Source organism: Pelophylax lessonae, assembly GCF_965119305.1.
Source record: "Pelophylax lessonae genome assembly, contig: HAP1_SCAFFOLD_320, whole genome shotgun sequence".
Classification (NCBI taxonomy): Eukaryota; Metazoa; Chordata; class Amphibia; order Anura; family Ranidae; genus Pelophylax; species Pelophylax lessonae.
In genome coordinates this window covers 157,064-170,943 of record NW_028120024.1, presented here as the reverse complement: position 1 = coordinate 170,943, position 13,880 = coordinate 157,064, and the positions used below count along the sequence as shown (strand labels likewise).

The 13,880-nt window shown below is 42.1% G+C and overlaps 1 protein-coding gene across 1 annotated transcript; it reads left to right on the top strand.

Moving 5' to 3' along the window:
* Positions 1–11,720: 11,720 nt before the first annotated feature.
* On the top strand, positions 11,721–12,101 carry LOC309543708 (histone H2B 1.1; the record flags this gene model as incomplete). The annotated part of the gene is made up of 1 exon (XM_082276156.1): positions 11,721–12,101. The coding sequence occupies one exon, from the start codon at positions 11,721–11,723 to the stop codon at positions 12,099–12,101; it is 381 nt and encodes a 126-aa protein (XP_082132282.1).
* Between the last annotated feature and the right edge of the window lie 1,779 nt (positions 12,102–13,880).

The following is a 13,880-nucleotide window of genomic DNA, read 5'->3' as shown; positions in this document are numbered from 1 at the left end:
AGTTTACATTGGGGAGAACTTTGACCCATGACACAGCCGTCAGGTGGAACAGGACAGCCAATTGAAACATTTCAGCACATGGACAGTCCCCCTACCCTATAAATAGACCTTACCTGGCGGCCATTTCACGTTCCTCTTTTTGCCAGTGTAGGGAGAGGTCTGCTGTGCTCATCAGTGAGAGTTTGCTAGACACATATAGCACTGTGAAGATCCACAAAAGTCCTTTTCAGGGCTGGTATTTCCGTATAGGCCTTCTACAGTCTCTTTTCAGGTTAGGGACAGGTATCCAGGGGTTGCTTTAGGGGTAGTTAGAGATTGGCTGCAGTCACACAAATTGCTATGTTAATGTCCACAATAGTCCTTTTCAGGGCTGGTATATCGGTATAGGTCCAGTCTTTCTTCAGTATAGGGACATGTTATCCAGTCTGTGCTGTAGGGGCAGTTAGAGATCGTCATCTGCAGTGACACAAATCGCTCTGTTAATGTCCACAAAAGTCATTTAAAGTGCTGCAATGTCGGTATAGGGTCTATTACAGTCTCTTTAGTATTGGGGGCAGGTATCCAGTCTGTGCTGTAGGGGCAGTTAGAGATCGTCAGCAGTGACACAAATTGCTCTGTTAATGTCCACAACAGTCATTTAAAGGGCTGCAATTTTTTTGGTATTGCTGTGCAGTGCACTAAAAAGGGGGTGGGGGAGGGGGTTAATCTACAGTATAATATACTTTGTAGAAAGCATATTATAGTGGATTAGTAGTAGTATTGTGCACTGTGCAGCATTGTGACAGGTGTGCTGACTGAGCATTGCTGCAGCAATACTACACACAGTGACAAACTCCCTAGCCAATTATTTGTAGAACTGGTGTGATAGACCAGTGGCCCCCCAATACCACATATTGAAGTGGGGTGTTATCTGAGTATACTTTTACAAGTGCATTTGTGTCCTGCAACAATATTGCCTCTTTTGCTTAGTTAAGTCTGATACACACAGCGATAAACTCCCTGGCCATTTTTTTCAACAACTGGTGTGATAGACCAGTGGCCCCACAATACCACATATTGAAGTGGGGTGTTTTTTAACAGTATACTTTTCTAAGAGTGTACTTTAGTCCTGCAAAAAATTGTCCTCTCTTGCTGTGTTGACTGTGCTACACAAAGTGACAACAGTTACTGGCCAATTATTTGTAGAACTGGTGTGATAGATACCCCAATACCACATATTGAAGTGGGGTGTTATCTACCTTTTTCCAGATATAATGCAATTCTCTAGAGACTTTTGTCACAGGGTAATTAAAAAACATGACAGGCAGAGGAAGAGACAGAGACGTATGCAGGGGTGGTAGTGGTAGGGCAGGAGCAATAGGCCGGAGCCTAACTGTGAAGTTTCAAAAGGCGCGTGCAATTACGGCAAAGGACGCACCAGACTTGGTTGAGTGGGTCACTCAGCCTTCCTCTTCTGCACCCTCCTCATCCTCTCTATCTGCACCCTCTTCACGCTCTGCTGTGTGCACCCCCAAAGACACCACCACCACATACCCTCCACTTGAGTCACTGGAATTATTTTCCAATCCATCACAAGACGTTTGCGATGCACAGCCATTGTTGGCATTGGATCAGGAAGAGGAGGTAGCAACAGCCGCCACTCAGCAGTCTGACGACAGTACCCAGATCAGCCCAAGGAGGTTGGTCCCCGCTGTTGCTGCCTACTCAGAGATCTTGAATGTTAGTAGTGGGGAAGGTGACGTGGATGATGACGAGCCTATGGACATCACGTGGGAGTCCACAAGAGAGAAAGAGGAAGGGAGTTCAGAGGGGGAGACGGGCCGGCAGATAGGGAGGAGAGGCAGGCAGAATTTGCATTGCACAAGAGGTAGAAAGCAGACTGCAAATGTATCAGGAGTGAGCCATCAACCATGTACAGTCACATCTGGCATTAGCAGGACGCCGGCACATGGCTCCGCAGTGTGGGTTTTTTTTAATGTGTCCGTTGCTGACAACAGTGTTGTCATCTGCAGCCTTTGCAGTCCATGCATAAGTCGCGGTAAGCCCAACACTCACCTAGGGACCACCGCCTTAAGAAGGCACCTGAACTCCCATAACCGAGCCCAGTGGGAGCAACACCATCAGAACCCACAAAGCAACACTCCAGGCTCTCATCGTCCAGCCCCTTCTCCTTCTCATCTCTCCTCACATTTGCCCTCCACTCCCCCTTCCATGATGCCGTCATCACGTTGTTCTGGAAAAAGGCAGGCTTCTGTGGTCCAAATGTTGGAGCGGAAATAAATAATGATGCCGGATAACCCTCTTGCCCAACGTTTGACTGCTGGCTTGTCGGAACTGATAGCCCGCAAACTACTGCCATATCAACTGTGGGACTCGGAGGCCTTTTGTAAATTTGTGGCCATTGGAACAACACAATGGGAGGTCCCAAGCAGGAAATATTTCTCGCAAAAGGGCATTCCAGAGCTGTATGGCCATGTTCAGCGGCAAGTGAATATATCTCTGGCACACAGTGTTGGTGCCAAGATACATCTGACCACAGACACATGGTCTAACAATGGTCTGTCTGTTAAACCCATGTGAGCTAATTTTTGGAGCCTATACAGGCCAACACTTACTTCTGTATACTGTGCATGCGTACTGTACCTCTAGCCATCAAATACTAAGTTATTTGCTGTCAGTTCAAACCATGTGAGCTAATTTTTTTGGAGCCTATACAGGCCGACACTTACTTCTGTATACTGTGAATGCCTACTGTACCTCTAGCCATCAAATACTAAGTTCTTTGCTGTCAGTTAAACCCATGTGGGCTAATTTTTGGGGCCTTTTATGGCCGACACTTACTTCTTTTTTTTTTCCCAAACAGATTTTTATTGGTTTTAAACAGCAGATACAAGAAATGCATTCAAGGTGTCAAAAGACACAACAGAAAAAATAAATTTACATAAACAACAAGTAATACAAGGTATTGTTATTCGAGAGATATAGTCAGAAACAATTAACACTCATTTATCATTCCAAGTGATCCATGTTTCCCAGTGTTTGGTATGTGTCCTAAGAGAATGGGACTGTAATGCTAGTGATTTCTTAAATTCAAACGTGAGTGTCACTGAGGCTACAACCTCCAATAGGTTTGATGCTTCTTTTTTTTTTCCATCTCCTAGTAATGGTGGCCCTAGCGGCCAGCAAAATGTGTGAAACAACCCATCTGACCTTACTAGGAAGCAGATCGATGGCCAGGGTATTGAGTGCCAAAGCCGGATTTAGCTTAATGGGCGATTGTGTTACAGAGGAGATGAGGCCAAAGACCTGGTTCCAGAAGCTTGTAAGGTTTTTACATGTCCACAAGATGTGGTATAAGTTGCCAACCTGGCCACACTCTCGCCAGCAGAGCGGGGAGTGTGCTGGGTAGAATTGAGACAGCCTATATGGTGTAAGGTACCAGCGGGAGAGAATTTTCTACGACAGTTCCCAGTGGTTGGTGCATTTCGACACCCCGTACGAGTGCCGGAAGGTGTGGGTCCACTGTTGTGGTGAGAAAGGTCGTTGGAGGTCGCCCTCCCACTTAATCATGGGATTTCATTTTTGAAAAGTTTTTTTTTTTGGCATGGAATATGTTATAGAAGAAGGTGATGCCTTTTATCGACCCAGGAGGGGTTGTGAGGAACTGGTATACTGGGTATGGAATAGTGATGGGTGCTGGTGGGTTTTTAGTCAGGAACGTGGAGATACGAGTGTAAGTCTATAGTTCCGAACGAGGGATTTGGTATTGTTGAGTGAGGGAAGTAAATGGTTTCAGTCGATGTCGCTAAAGAGGTCGTCAATCCAGTGGATGTCACTGTCCTTCCATTTTAGGGTAGATAGACATGGGATCAAGATGTCTAGTAGTCGGATAGGTAGTCTTTGTTTACAATGGGCATCTCCTACATTTGTGTGTTTATGTAGTTCCCTCCAGGCTGCGATGGCGATTCTCATTGTAATCAACAAGTCTGGCATGTTTTGAGGTTTCCAATTGTCTGCTAGTAGTAAATGGTGCTCACCATTTGCTTTGTAATGGGCTCACCACACGCTGGCGGCCTGGACCCCGGAGTGAGGGGGCGGGTAGTGGCAGCCCGCTTTGTCCAGTAAGCGACGCTGGGGACTACCTGTTCACAGTGTGTTCCCATTGGGGGGGACAGGTACTCCTCTTTTCATCTTCCCACTCCGTTCGGGTTCTAGGTCCGCCCTCGCCCATGGTTTATTGAGGTACTACTCTTACTGGTATGCCTATAATGCAATTATGGTTGGGGGTTCCCTATGTTAGGGGCTCTCAACATGCCTTTTTTTGCTCATTGACAATTTTTCCTGTATTTGCACATTTGAAGCTGATGTTAATGCTTCTGTTTATGTAATCACGGCCTTACCCAATACTTTGTTATTACTGTATTATCTGAAAAACTTTCAATAAAAATTTATGTTTAAAAAAAAAAGAAGGCCCTTGAGCACCAGTGCAAATGAAACGCCCACAAAATTACCCCATTTAGCAAAGTAAACACCCAAACGTATATTCTGTTAAGCATAATGAGTCTTTTGAACATGTAATTTCTTTTCAAGTTTTTGGAAAATATGAAAAGAAAATTAAAGTGCATTTTTTTTACACAAAGTTGTTCATTTATAACAGGGATCCTCAAACGATGGCCCTCCAGCTGTTGCGGAACTACATGTCCCATGAAGCATTGTAAAACTCTGATATTCACAGACATGACTAGGCATGATGGGAATTGTAGTTCCTAAACAACTGGATGGCCATAGTTTGAAGACCCCTGATTTACAAGATATTTCAAACACATAGTATGCACATAGCAAAAATGACACCCCAAAATACATTGTGCTAATCCTCCTGAGTCTCGGCTCTCCCTCTATCTGTCTATTATATATTTTTTCCCCTAAATTGGTGGATAGTCTGTGTTGGTACGTGTGAGATCCACCTTTCCAAGTTTTTGGGGTTCATCTCATACTTCTGAAGATTTGAGGGTGCTGCCTGTTCCATACTCCCCCTACTCCTCATCCAGCGTTTTAGGGGTACAAACAATAGTAATTGGGGCCTAGTGTGGTTGTGTACGTGTGAGATACATACACTTTTTTGGATCATATTTTCTATTCCGCTATTTAATCAAAAACCTTTGGAGATCAGTTAAATTGGGGGATAGTCTGTTTTGGTACGTGTGAGATCCACCTTTACAAGTTTTTGGGGTTCATCTCATACTTCTGAAGATTTGAGGGTGCTGCCTGTTCCATACTCCCCCTACTCCTCATCCAGCCTTTTAGGGGTACAAACAATAGTAATTGGGGCCTAGTGTGGTTGTGTACGTGTGAGATACATACACTTTTTTGGATCATATTTTCTATTCCGCTATTTAATCAAAAACCTTTTGGGATCAGTTAAATTGGGGGATAGTCTGTGTTGGTACGTGTGAGATCCACCTTTCCAAGTTTTTGGGGTTCATCTCATACTTCTGAAGATTTGAGGGTGCTGCCTGTTCCATACTCCCCCTACTCCTCATCCAGCCTTTTAGGGGTACAAACAATAGTAATTGGGGCCTAGTGTGGTTGTGTACGTGTGAGATACATACACTTTTTTGGATTATATTTTCTATTCCGCTATTTAATCAAAAACCTTTGGGGATCAGTTAAATTGGGGGATAGTCTGTGTTGGTACGTGTGAGATCCACCTTTCCAAGTTTTTGGGGTTCATCTCATACTTCTGAAGATTTGAGGGTGCTGCCCAGGACTGGGAGGTGAGTTGAATGCCCAAATATGTCATGGAAGAACTGGGTGCCCAGGAGAAGGGGGGCATGTTTTTGCTGAAAAAAAACTTTTTTGAAAAGGAGCTTTTATTCCACAACACAATGGAGGATAGAAGCAAGAAAAGTGAAACATTGTATCTGCTCAATCATCTCAGATCGGCTAATCCGACACTGAAAATTATTCATAGAAAATATCACTCTTTCCGGGACTGTCCCTTCACTTCCAGGAAATATATATGTAGAAATATTATTGTTCTGTTTTAAGGTTTGATTTTGCACATCAGAATACAGAATTTGCTCTGTTATAGAGATAGTTTGTTATAGAGATCTATAAAAAGTCTATGGAACAAATCTTTTCTGGGCTGAAAATGGAGAAAAATCTCCGAATACAATTCTTTGGATTCCTCATAAAGACATCGCTGACCAATGAAGGCTGATAATGAAACCGCTCACAGTTCTGATTGGCTCAGATCTGAATTAGCCATTTTCAAATCTTCCCGCTTGAATTGTGAAAAACGTTACAGACAAATAACCAGTCCCATTATAACACCAAATCCCACACTGAGAACTGAGATAATCAGATGAGATATGTATCCAATAAATATCTGTAACACTTTATTTTCAGGCAGATTAATTGATTAGTACGGAATAAACAGAAATAAAATTGGAAGATTATTGAATAGTGTAAAGCATTTCCATATGATCTCAGAATGCAGAACCCCCCCCCCCCTTCCACTGCTACATACAGAACATGATAGTGAGATGACTCCTCTCATAGATCTCTACCTTTCTATATGATGGGAAATAAAGTATTACATGTTTCATTATCAGATCTGTATATGATCGGGGAACTGACCGATAATTAATGTTTCATCTTTCAGACATGACATGTAGCCGTTACGGATTCCCCCCTACATCCTAAAATAAACAAAAAGTGAAAGGGCTGGTAGAAATCTGTAGTAATCATGACACTGCCAGATAAATATATATACAACGAATCAATAAACACAGTTGTTTCATTTCAGTCTCTTATTTGTAAATAGAAATCGGAAACATTTTAACAATGTGTCTAAGTAAATTAAATTCTCTGCAGATCGTTGAATGGCTGTGACCCCGCCCCTTCCATCAGTCTTCCATCAGGTCAGTTTTTTTCTTATAAGCAAGAATGCAGGCCTTTTTTTTCTCCTCAATATATTTTATTGTGAATAAAAAGGTAATTCAAAATAACAAGAACAGAGAAAAATAAAGCAGTAGTGGGACCGCGAGACTATCTCACTGCAGGAGAAGTGACATTTTATCCAAAACAAGAAATGCATGTAGATGCAGATATGTAGATGTTAGTAAACATGTCAAATGACTTTATTGGACAATTTCCTACTTCTAACTTCTATAAAGGACTGTGTGCTGTCCGAGGTGATATTGTGATCAGATTTGTATGTAGCTGATACTTTGTACATATTTTGTGTCATTTACCTATCAGGCAGCTTATGCCTTTATCTATGGTGTGATTTGAGATAAAGTAACAATGTAAGGCGGGAGATTGTGGAGGATGTTTTATTGTAAGAATGTGTGAGTGCGGCATATAGATGTTTAGGAGATCTGATTGTAGGTTTCCTATTGTGATCCGGGTGAGGGAACAACGTGCTATATATTTATTTATTTATATTTGTTTATATCGTATTTATGTGTGAAGGAAGGATGTGGTCTCCTTACAGGGACTGGCTGTCATTTTCCTCCATCCTTTGATCTCCAGAAGATATTCAACAGCATTAGAGATCATTGAATATTAAATACCAAACAAACATCCCCCATCTGAAAAGGAACACAGATCTCAGATCCCCCTTCACACTCCTTGGAAGGAAAAATACATTTTATTATCGGAAGAAAACGCCCAGAACTGTGATTGGTGCAATGTTCGCATTTTATAACTCATATTTCCCGCCGGAATTCTATGGAACGTTCCAATTATCTCAGATAGAATAATCCCACACTAAAATCTCATATCTCTTCCTCCGGGAACATCGATCAACCGTCCTCTGAATTGTCGGGCAGTTTATCTAACCATGAATAATAAATACGTTAGAAATATAAATGTCACATTTCTTCCAGTCTTTTTTCTTTTACTTCACAATACAGAATCCGCCCTGCTAGAGAATGTTTCCTATAGAGATCAAAGAAAAGTCTACTGAACAAGTATTTTCTGGGGGGGGGAACGGAGAAAGATCTCAGAATACATTTCTTTGAAATCCTTATAAGAAAGACATTACTGGCTAAAGAAGGAAACGCCCACATCTCTGATTGGCTCAGATTTTATATTGCTCTGTTTTGAATTTGCCGCCTGAATTGTGAAGAACGTTACAGAGAAATAATCAGCTCTATTGTACCGCCAAATCCGACACTGAGATCATCAGATGAGACATATATCCGAGAAAATTAACATATACACTTCTGTATATGATCGTGGAACTGGTCGATAATTAGTGTTCTGTCTTTCAGAGATGAAGTAGTTACAGATTTCCCTCATATTAAAACCAGAATAAAAAAGTGAAAGTGTTGTTAGAAATATGTAGTAATAATGACACTGCCAGATACATATGTACAATGAATTAATAAAACAAATGTTTCTATTTTATCGGTCCCGTTTTGTAAATAGAAATAGCAAAATATTGACAATGTTTCTAAGTAAGGGAAATAAATAAATAAATATATATATATATATATATATATATATATCTATATATATATATCTATATATATATATATATATATATATATATATATATATATATATATATCATCATGATATGTCAGAAAAAAATGTACAGTGGATCAATAAAGGAAACATTGCGCTTCTGATAAATTACACCCGTTTCTATTCAGTAAAACATTTAAAAGCTTCTAAATAAATTAACTTCTCTGCAGTGTAATAAATACTGAACCCCGCCCCCTTCTCAGCATGTCTCCCATCAGGTCCGCTCAGCCTGTGAAATGTCTGAAGATGTGTGTCTTTGTTTCCTTTTCACAATATTTATAAATTTAAATTATATGAAATTACTATGAACAATTTCATGAAACTGGTTACTTTGTTTCTGGTAATAAAGTGTTAAGTTTCCTGTTCGTGTAATCTCCAGAAATAAATCGAAAATAAATGAGAAGAAGGAATACATGAATCTTCTGGAAATGTATTGCTGTGTATGTAATGCAACATTAATGTATCTGAATATAATATAATGATTAGGAGCCTTATAAATGAATAAGATTATCTTTATTTTGTATGAATGGTGTGACTCCGCCTCTTTCGCAGGAAGGTTTCCATCTGGTCCGCTCAGGCTGTATATAAGGAGGGCGGGCAGACAGCTGATCTCAGTCTGTCTTTGTAGCAGAGAGTCATCATGTCTGGGCGCGGTAAAGGAGGAAAGGGTCTGGGGAAAGGAGGCGCTAAGCGCCACAGGAAGGTGCTCCGGGACAACATCCAGGGCATCACCAAACCCGCCATCCGACGTTTGGCCCGCAGAGGGGGTGTCAAGCGCATCTCCGGACCCATCTATGAGGAGACCCGCGGAGTGCTCAAAGTCTTCCTGGAGAATGTCATCCGCGATGCCGTCACCTACACCGAGCACGCCAAGAGGAAGACCGTCACCGCCATGGATGTAGTCTATGCCCTAAAACGCCAGGGCCGCACTCTCTACGGATTTGGAGGCTAAACCCTGACACTCACCGCTTACCCGACTTCACCCCAACAAAGGTCCTTCTCAGGGCCACCCACCTTCTCACACAAAGGGCTGATGATGATTCATAACTCAGAAATGTAATTTCTATATATTTATCGTGTAACAATAAGAACTTCCGCTAATTGTTTCAGTAAGAAATTGAATGGAGCGATGTCTGGCTGCCCATACACTCTGCTAAACATAAAGCAGATTGAACAATAGATGTTAGAACAGGACAATATTATATGTGGAATCTTATTGGGCGGTCAGTAGATCTATAGGAGATTGTACAGTCAGCACTCAGGGTGGTGGAGCCGATTGCTGAGTCAGGAGAATAGATCATAGTTTATCCTGGAACTGAACCTAAAAATGTATATTTCATTATGAAAAGAATGGAGATCACTAATACTGAGATGATTCTAGAAATAGAATGTTTCAAAGATGGAATTTTTGTGAACATTCCGATTGTAATACAGTAAGAAGAAATCTTTGCATCTGCTATATGTACAAATTGTATATCAGGCAGAGGGGAGATATAGTTCTACACAGATCTGATAATGAAACATGCAATCCTTTATTTCCCATCATATAGAAAGGTAGAGATCTATGAGAGAAGTCCTCTCATGTTGTGTGTGGGGGAGGGGGATTCTGAGGACTTTAAATAATGTAAAACATTTTCATATGTTCTCTTTTCTTTCATCTTCAGATTCCATTTGTAGTCATTCCTCACTAAGCGGTGAAAATAAAACTATGAAGTGTTGATATTTCTCGGATAAATGTCGGATTTGGCGGTATAATAGGGCTGATTATTTCTCTGTAACGTTCTCCACAATTCAGGCGGGCAAATTTAAAATCTGAGCCAATCAGAGCTGTGGGCGTTCCTTTCATCCGCCAGTAATGGCTGAGGATTCTGTAGTAAAATCAAACCCTAAAACAATGTAACATTTCAATGCTTATAAAACTGCCTGGAAGCAGAGGGTGACCGTTGATGAATTTTCCCCGGAAGGGAGATTTTATGTCAGATCAGCCAATCAGAGAGGATTGTAACTTTCCATGCTATTCCTGCGGGAAATTTGAGCCAATCACAGTTCTGAACGTTTTTTCTTCCTTTACAGGAGAATCCTGACTTGGATGATATTGGAGATCCTTGGGAAGAGGTTTTGTTTGGTAATTGCTGATTTGTAGAATCCATTCAGCAGGAATAAAGGATGGGGAATGACGAGGAGTTCCTGGAGGGAGATGAGAACTTTAGAAAGGAGATTCTCCAATAATGAGTGGAAGGCTCTCTTTAGATGTAGGAAATGTTCTCACTACAAGTCCCCGGTATTAGAAGGGTTAATAAGCAAGTTGTTTGCTTTTTAGAGGTATTTGTAGGAATGAAAAACTTTTCCTACTGAGTGATAGATGTGATTTGTTGTAAGACACAGAATGAGGTATGAGGCTCTTTGTATGTAGTTGTGGGTGGCTCTGAGAAGAGCCTTTGTGTTTGGTGAGGAAGAGGAGTTGGGGATTACTTGGTCTTGGCGGCCTTGTGGCTCTCGGTCTTCTTGGGCAGCAGCACGGCCTGGATGTTGGGCAGGACTCCTCCCTGGGCAATGGTGACGCCCCCGAGCAGCTTGTTGAGCTCCTCGTCGTTGCGGACGGCGAGCTGGAGGTGTCGGGGGATGATGCGGGTCTTCTTGTTGTCGCGGGCGGCGTTGCCGGCCAGCTCGAGGATTTCAGCGGTGAGATACTCGAGAACAGCGGCGAGATAGACGGGAGCTCCGGCCCCGACCCGCTCGGCATAGTTACCCTTCCTGAGCAGGCGGTGAACACGACCGACTGGGAACTGCAGACCAGCCCGGGACGATCGGGTCTTGGCCTTAGCCCGAACCTTTCCTCCTTGTTTACCGCGGCCAGACATGATTCTGTGATAATGGAGTTCTCAAAGAGATGTGAATGGCTGGAGCCGCTCCCTTTCCTGTTATACTCTGAATGATATGACGTCTCGCCCTGTGATTGGCCACGTTTGAAGCCAGCCAATAACCTCTAGGTTTGTATCTAGACCAATCGGTAAAAGAGGTAGGAAAGCATGACGTCACTCCCCATCACATGGCTGAGTCCTCCAATAGAAGAGTGAGGAGGGAGGAGGCTCATTTGCATAGGACCGCCTATATAAGCAGCACATGAGGGCGGCGCCAGTACACTTTCTCTTCTCAGAGCGGAGGAAACATTCTTATCCTTTATCATGCCTGAACCAGCCAAGTCCGCCCCGGCGCCCAAGAAGGGCTCCAAGAAAGCCGTGACCAAGAGCCAGAAGAAGGACGGCAAGAAGCGGAGGAAGAGCAGGAAGGAGAGTTATGCCATCTACGTCTACAAGGTGCTCAAGCAGGTCCACCCCGACACCGGCATCTCCTCCAAGGCCATGAGCATCATGAACTCCTTCGTCAATGACATCTTCGAGCGCATCGCCGGCGAAGCTTCCCGCCTGGCTCATTACAACAAGCGCTCCACCATCACCTCCCGGGAGATACAGACGGCTGTCCGCCTCCTCCTGCCCGGAGAGCTGGCCAAGCACGCCGTCTCCGAGGGCACCAAGGCCGTCACCAAGTACACCAGCGCCAAGTAATACCCTTCCCCCATCCATCACCCCAACAACACACAAAGGCTCTTCTAAGAGCCACCCACAGACATCACAGCAGAGCTCTACTCCGATCTTTATGTGTTTTGTCATTTAGGAAGTTAATTAATTTTTAGAAAATAGAAAACTTTTCTCTTTAAATTATCTTTAGATAAGTACTGTAGATCGCCTAGACTGGGAGGGGAGTGGATCGAACCTTCCTTCTATTCCCATCCTGATTCTAGATTTATTGCGGAGATCTATCTCCACTTTCTGCCTCTATACATTCCCTATTCATCGCCTCGTAATGCACACCCACCCGACTGTTCTACCAGGAATCACCACAAGGCGGCAGAGCTGAATAAACATGTATATGCCGAACTCACACATTCTTACAATAAAACATCCTCCGCCTTACATTGTTACTTTATCTCAAATCACACGTTGGGAAGATCGCGGAGCTTTTATCCCACAACACAATGGGGGAGAGAAACAAGAAAAATGAAACATTTATCTATTCAATCAGCCCAGCCAAATCTTTGTCTATTTGTATATATTTCCATCACCAACAGCAAATCGATGTCCATAGATAAAGCCATAAGCTACCTGATAGGTAAATGACACAAAATATGTACAAAGTATCAGCTACACAAAAATCTGATCACAATATCACCTCGGACAGCACACAGTCCTTTATAGAAGAAGACAATTCTCCAATGAAGTCATTGGACAGCCTGCCATTACAAGGAGGGGGAGGGGACTTCCCCACATTCTGCGCAAAATTCTAATAAATTACAGCATATAAAACAGCCAAACGTGGCGTTTTGAATGTTTCCAAGCGCAGAGGAGGGGTTTGGGGTCTTTTAGACCCCCAGATCCCTCCACAAGAGTACTTGTAAAAAAAAATAATAATAAAACATATATGTATATATATATATATATATTATTTTTTTTTTATTTATTTTAATGTACGAAAATATCGGTTGATATTTACCGATATGCGATGACCAAACTATCGGTATCACAATAAAAAAAAAAAAAAAAAAAAAACTATAACGGTCGATCACTAGTTTTAAGAACAAAATGTAACAACAGGTATAATTTTTAAAACATTTTGTGTAGTTTGGTGCCTAAAAAGTCCATAAGAGTTCACTGATCAATTTACTATTATATTTGGGATGTGGCACCTTTTTATGCTCGCATTCACAGCACCACCCTGTGAGGAGGCCTTTATTCCTTAGCTCCTTTATTACTAACACTTTAAGTTTTTAATCTGCTAATGATGATTCATCTATAAATGTGTAGATATTAGTAATTGTGTTAAACATGTGGAATGACGTAGGAACATTTTTCTATTTCTAACTTTTATAAAGGACTGTGTGCTGTCTGAGGTGATATTGTGATCAGATTTGTATGTAGCTGATACTTTGTACATATTTTGTGTCATTTACCTATCAGGCAGCTTATGGCTTTATCTATGGACATCGATCTGCTGTTGGTGATGGAAATAGATACAAATAGACAAAGATTTGGCTGGGCTGATTGAATAGATACAATGTATCGTTTCTCTTGCTTCTCTCCTCCATTGTGTTGTGGGATAAAAGCTCCGCGATCTTCCCAACGTGTGATTTGAGATAAAGTAACAATGTAAGGCGGGAGATTGTGGAGGATGTTTTATTGTAAGAATGTGTGAGTGCGGCATATAGATGTTTAGGAGATCTGATTGTAGATTTCCTCACCTAAGATTGTGACCCGGCTGAGGGAACAACGTGCTATATATTTATTTAG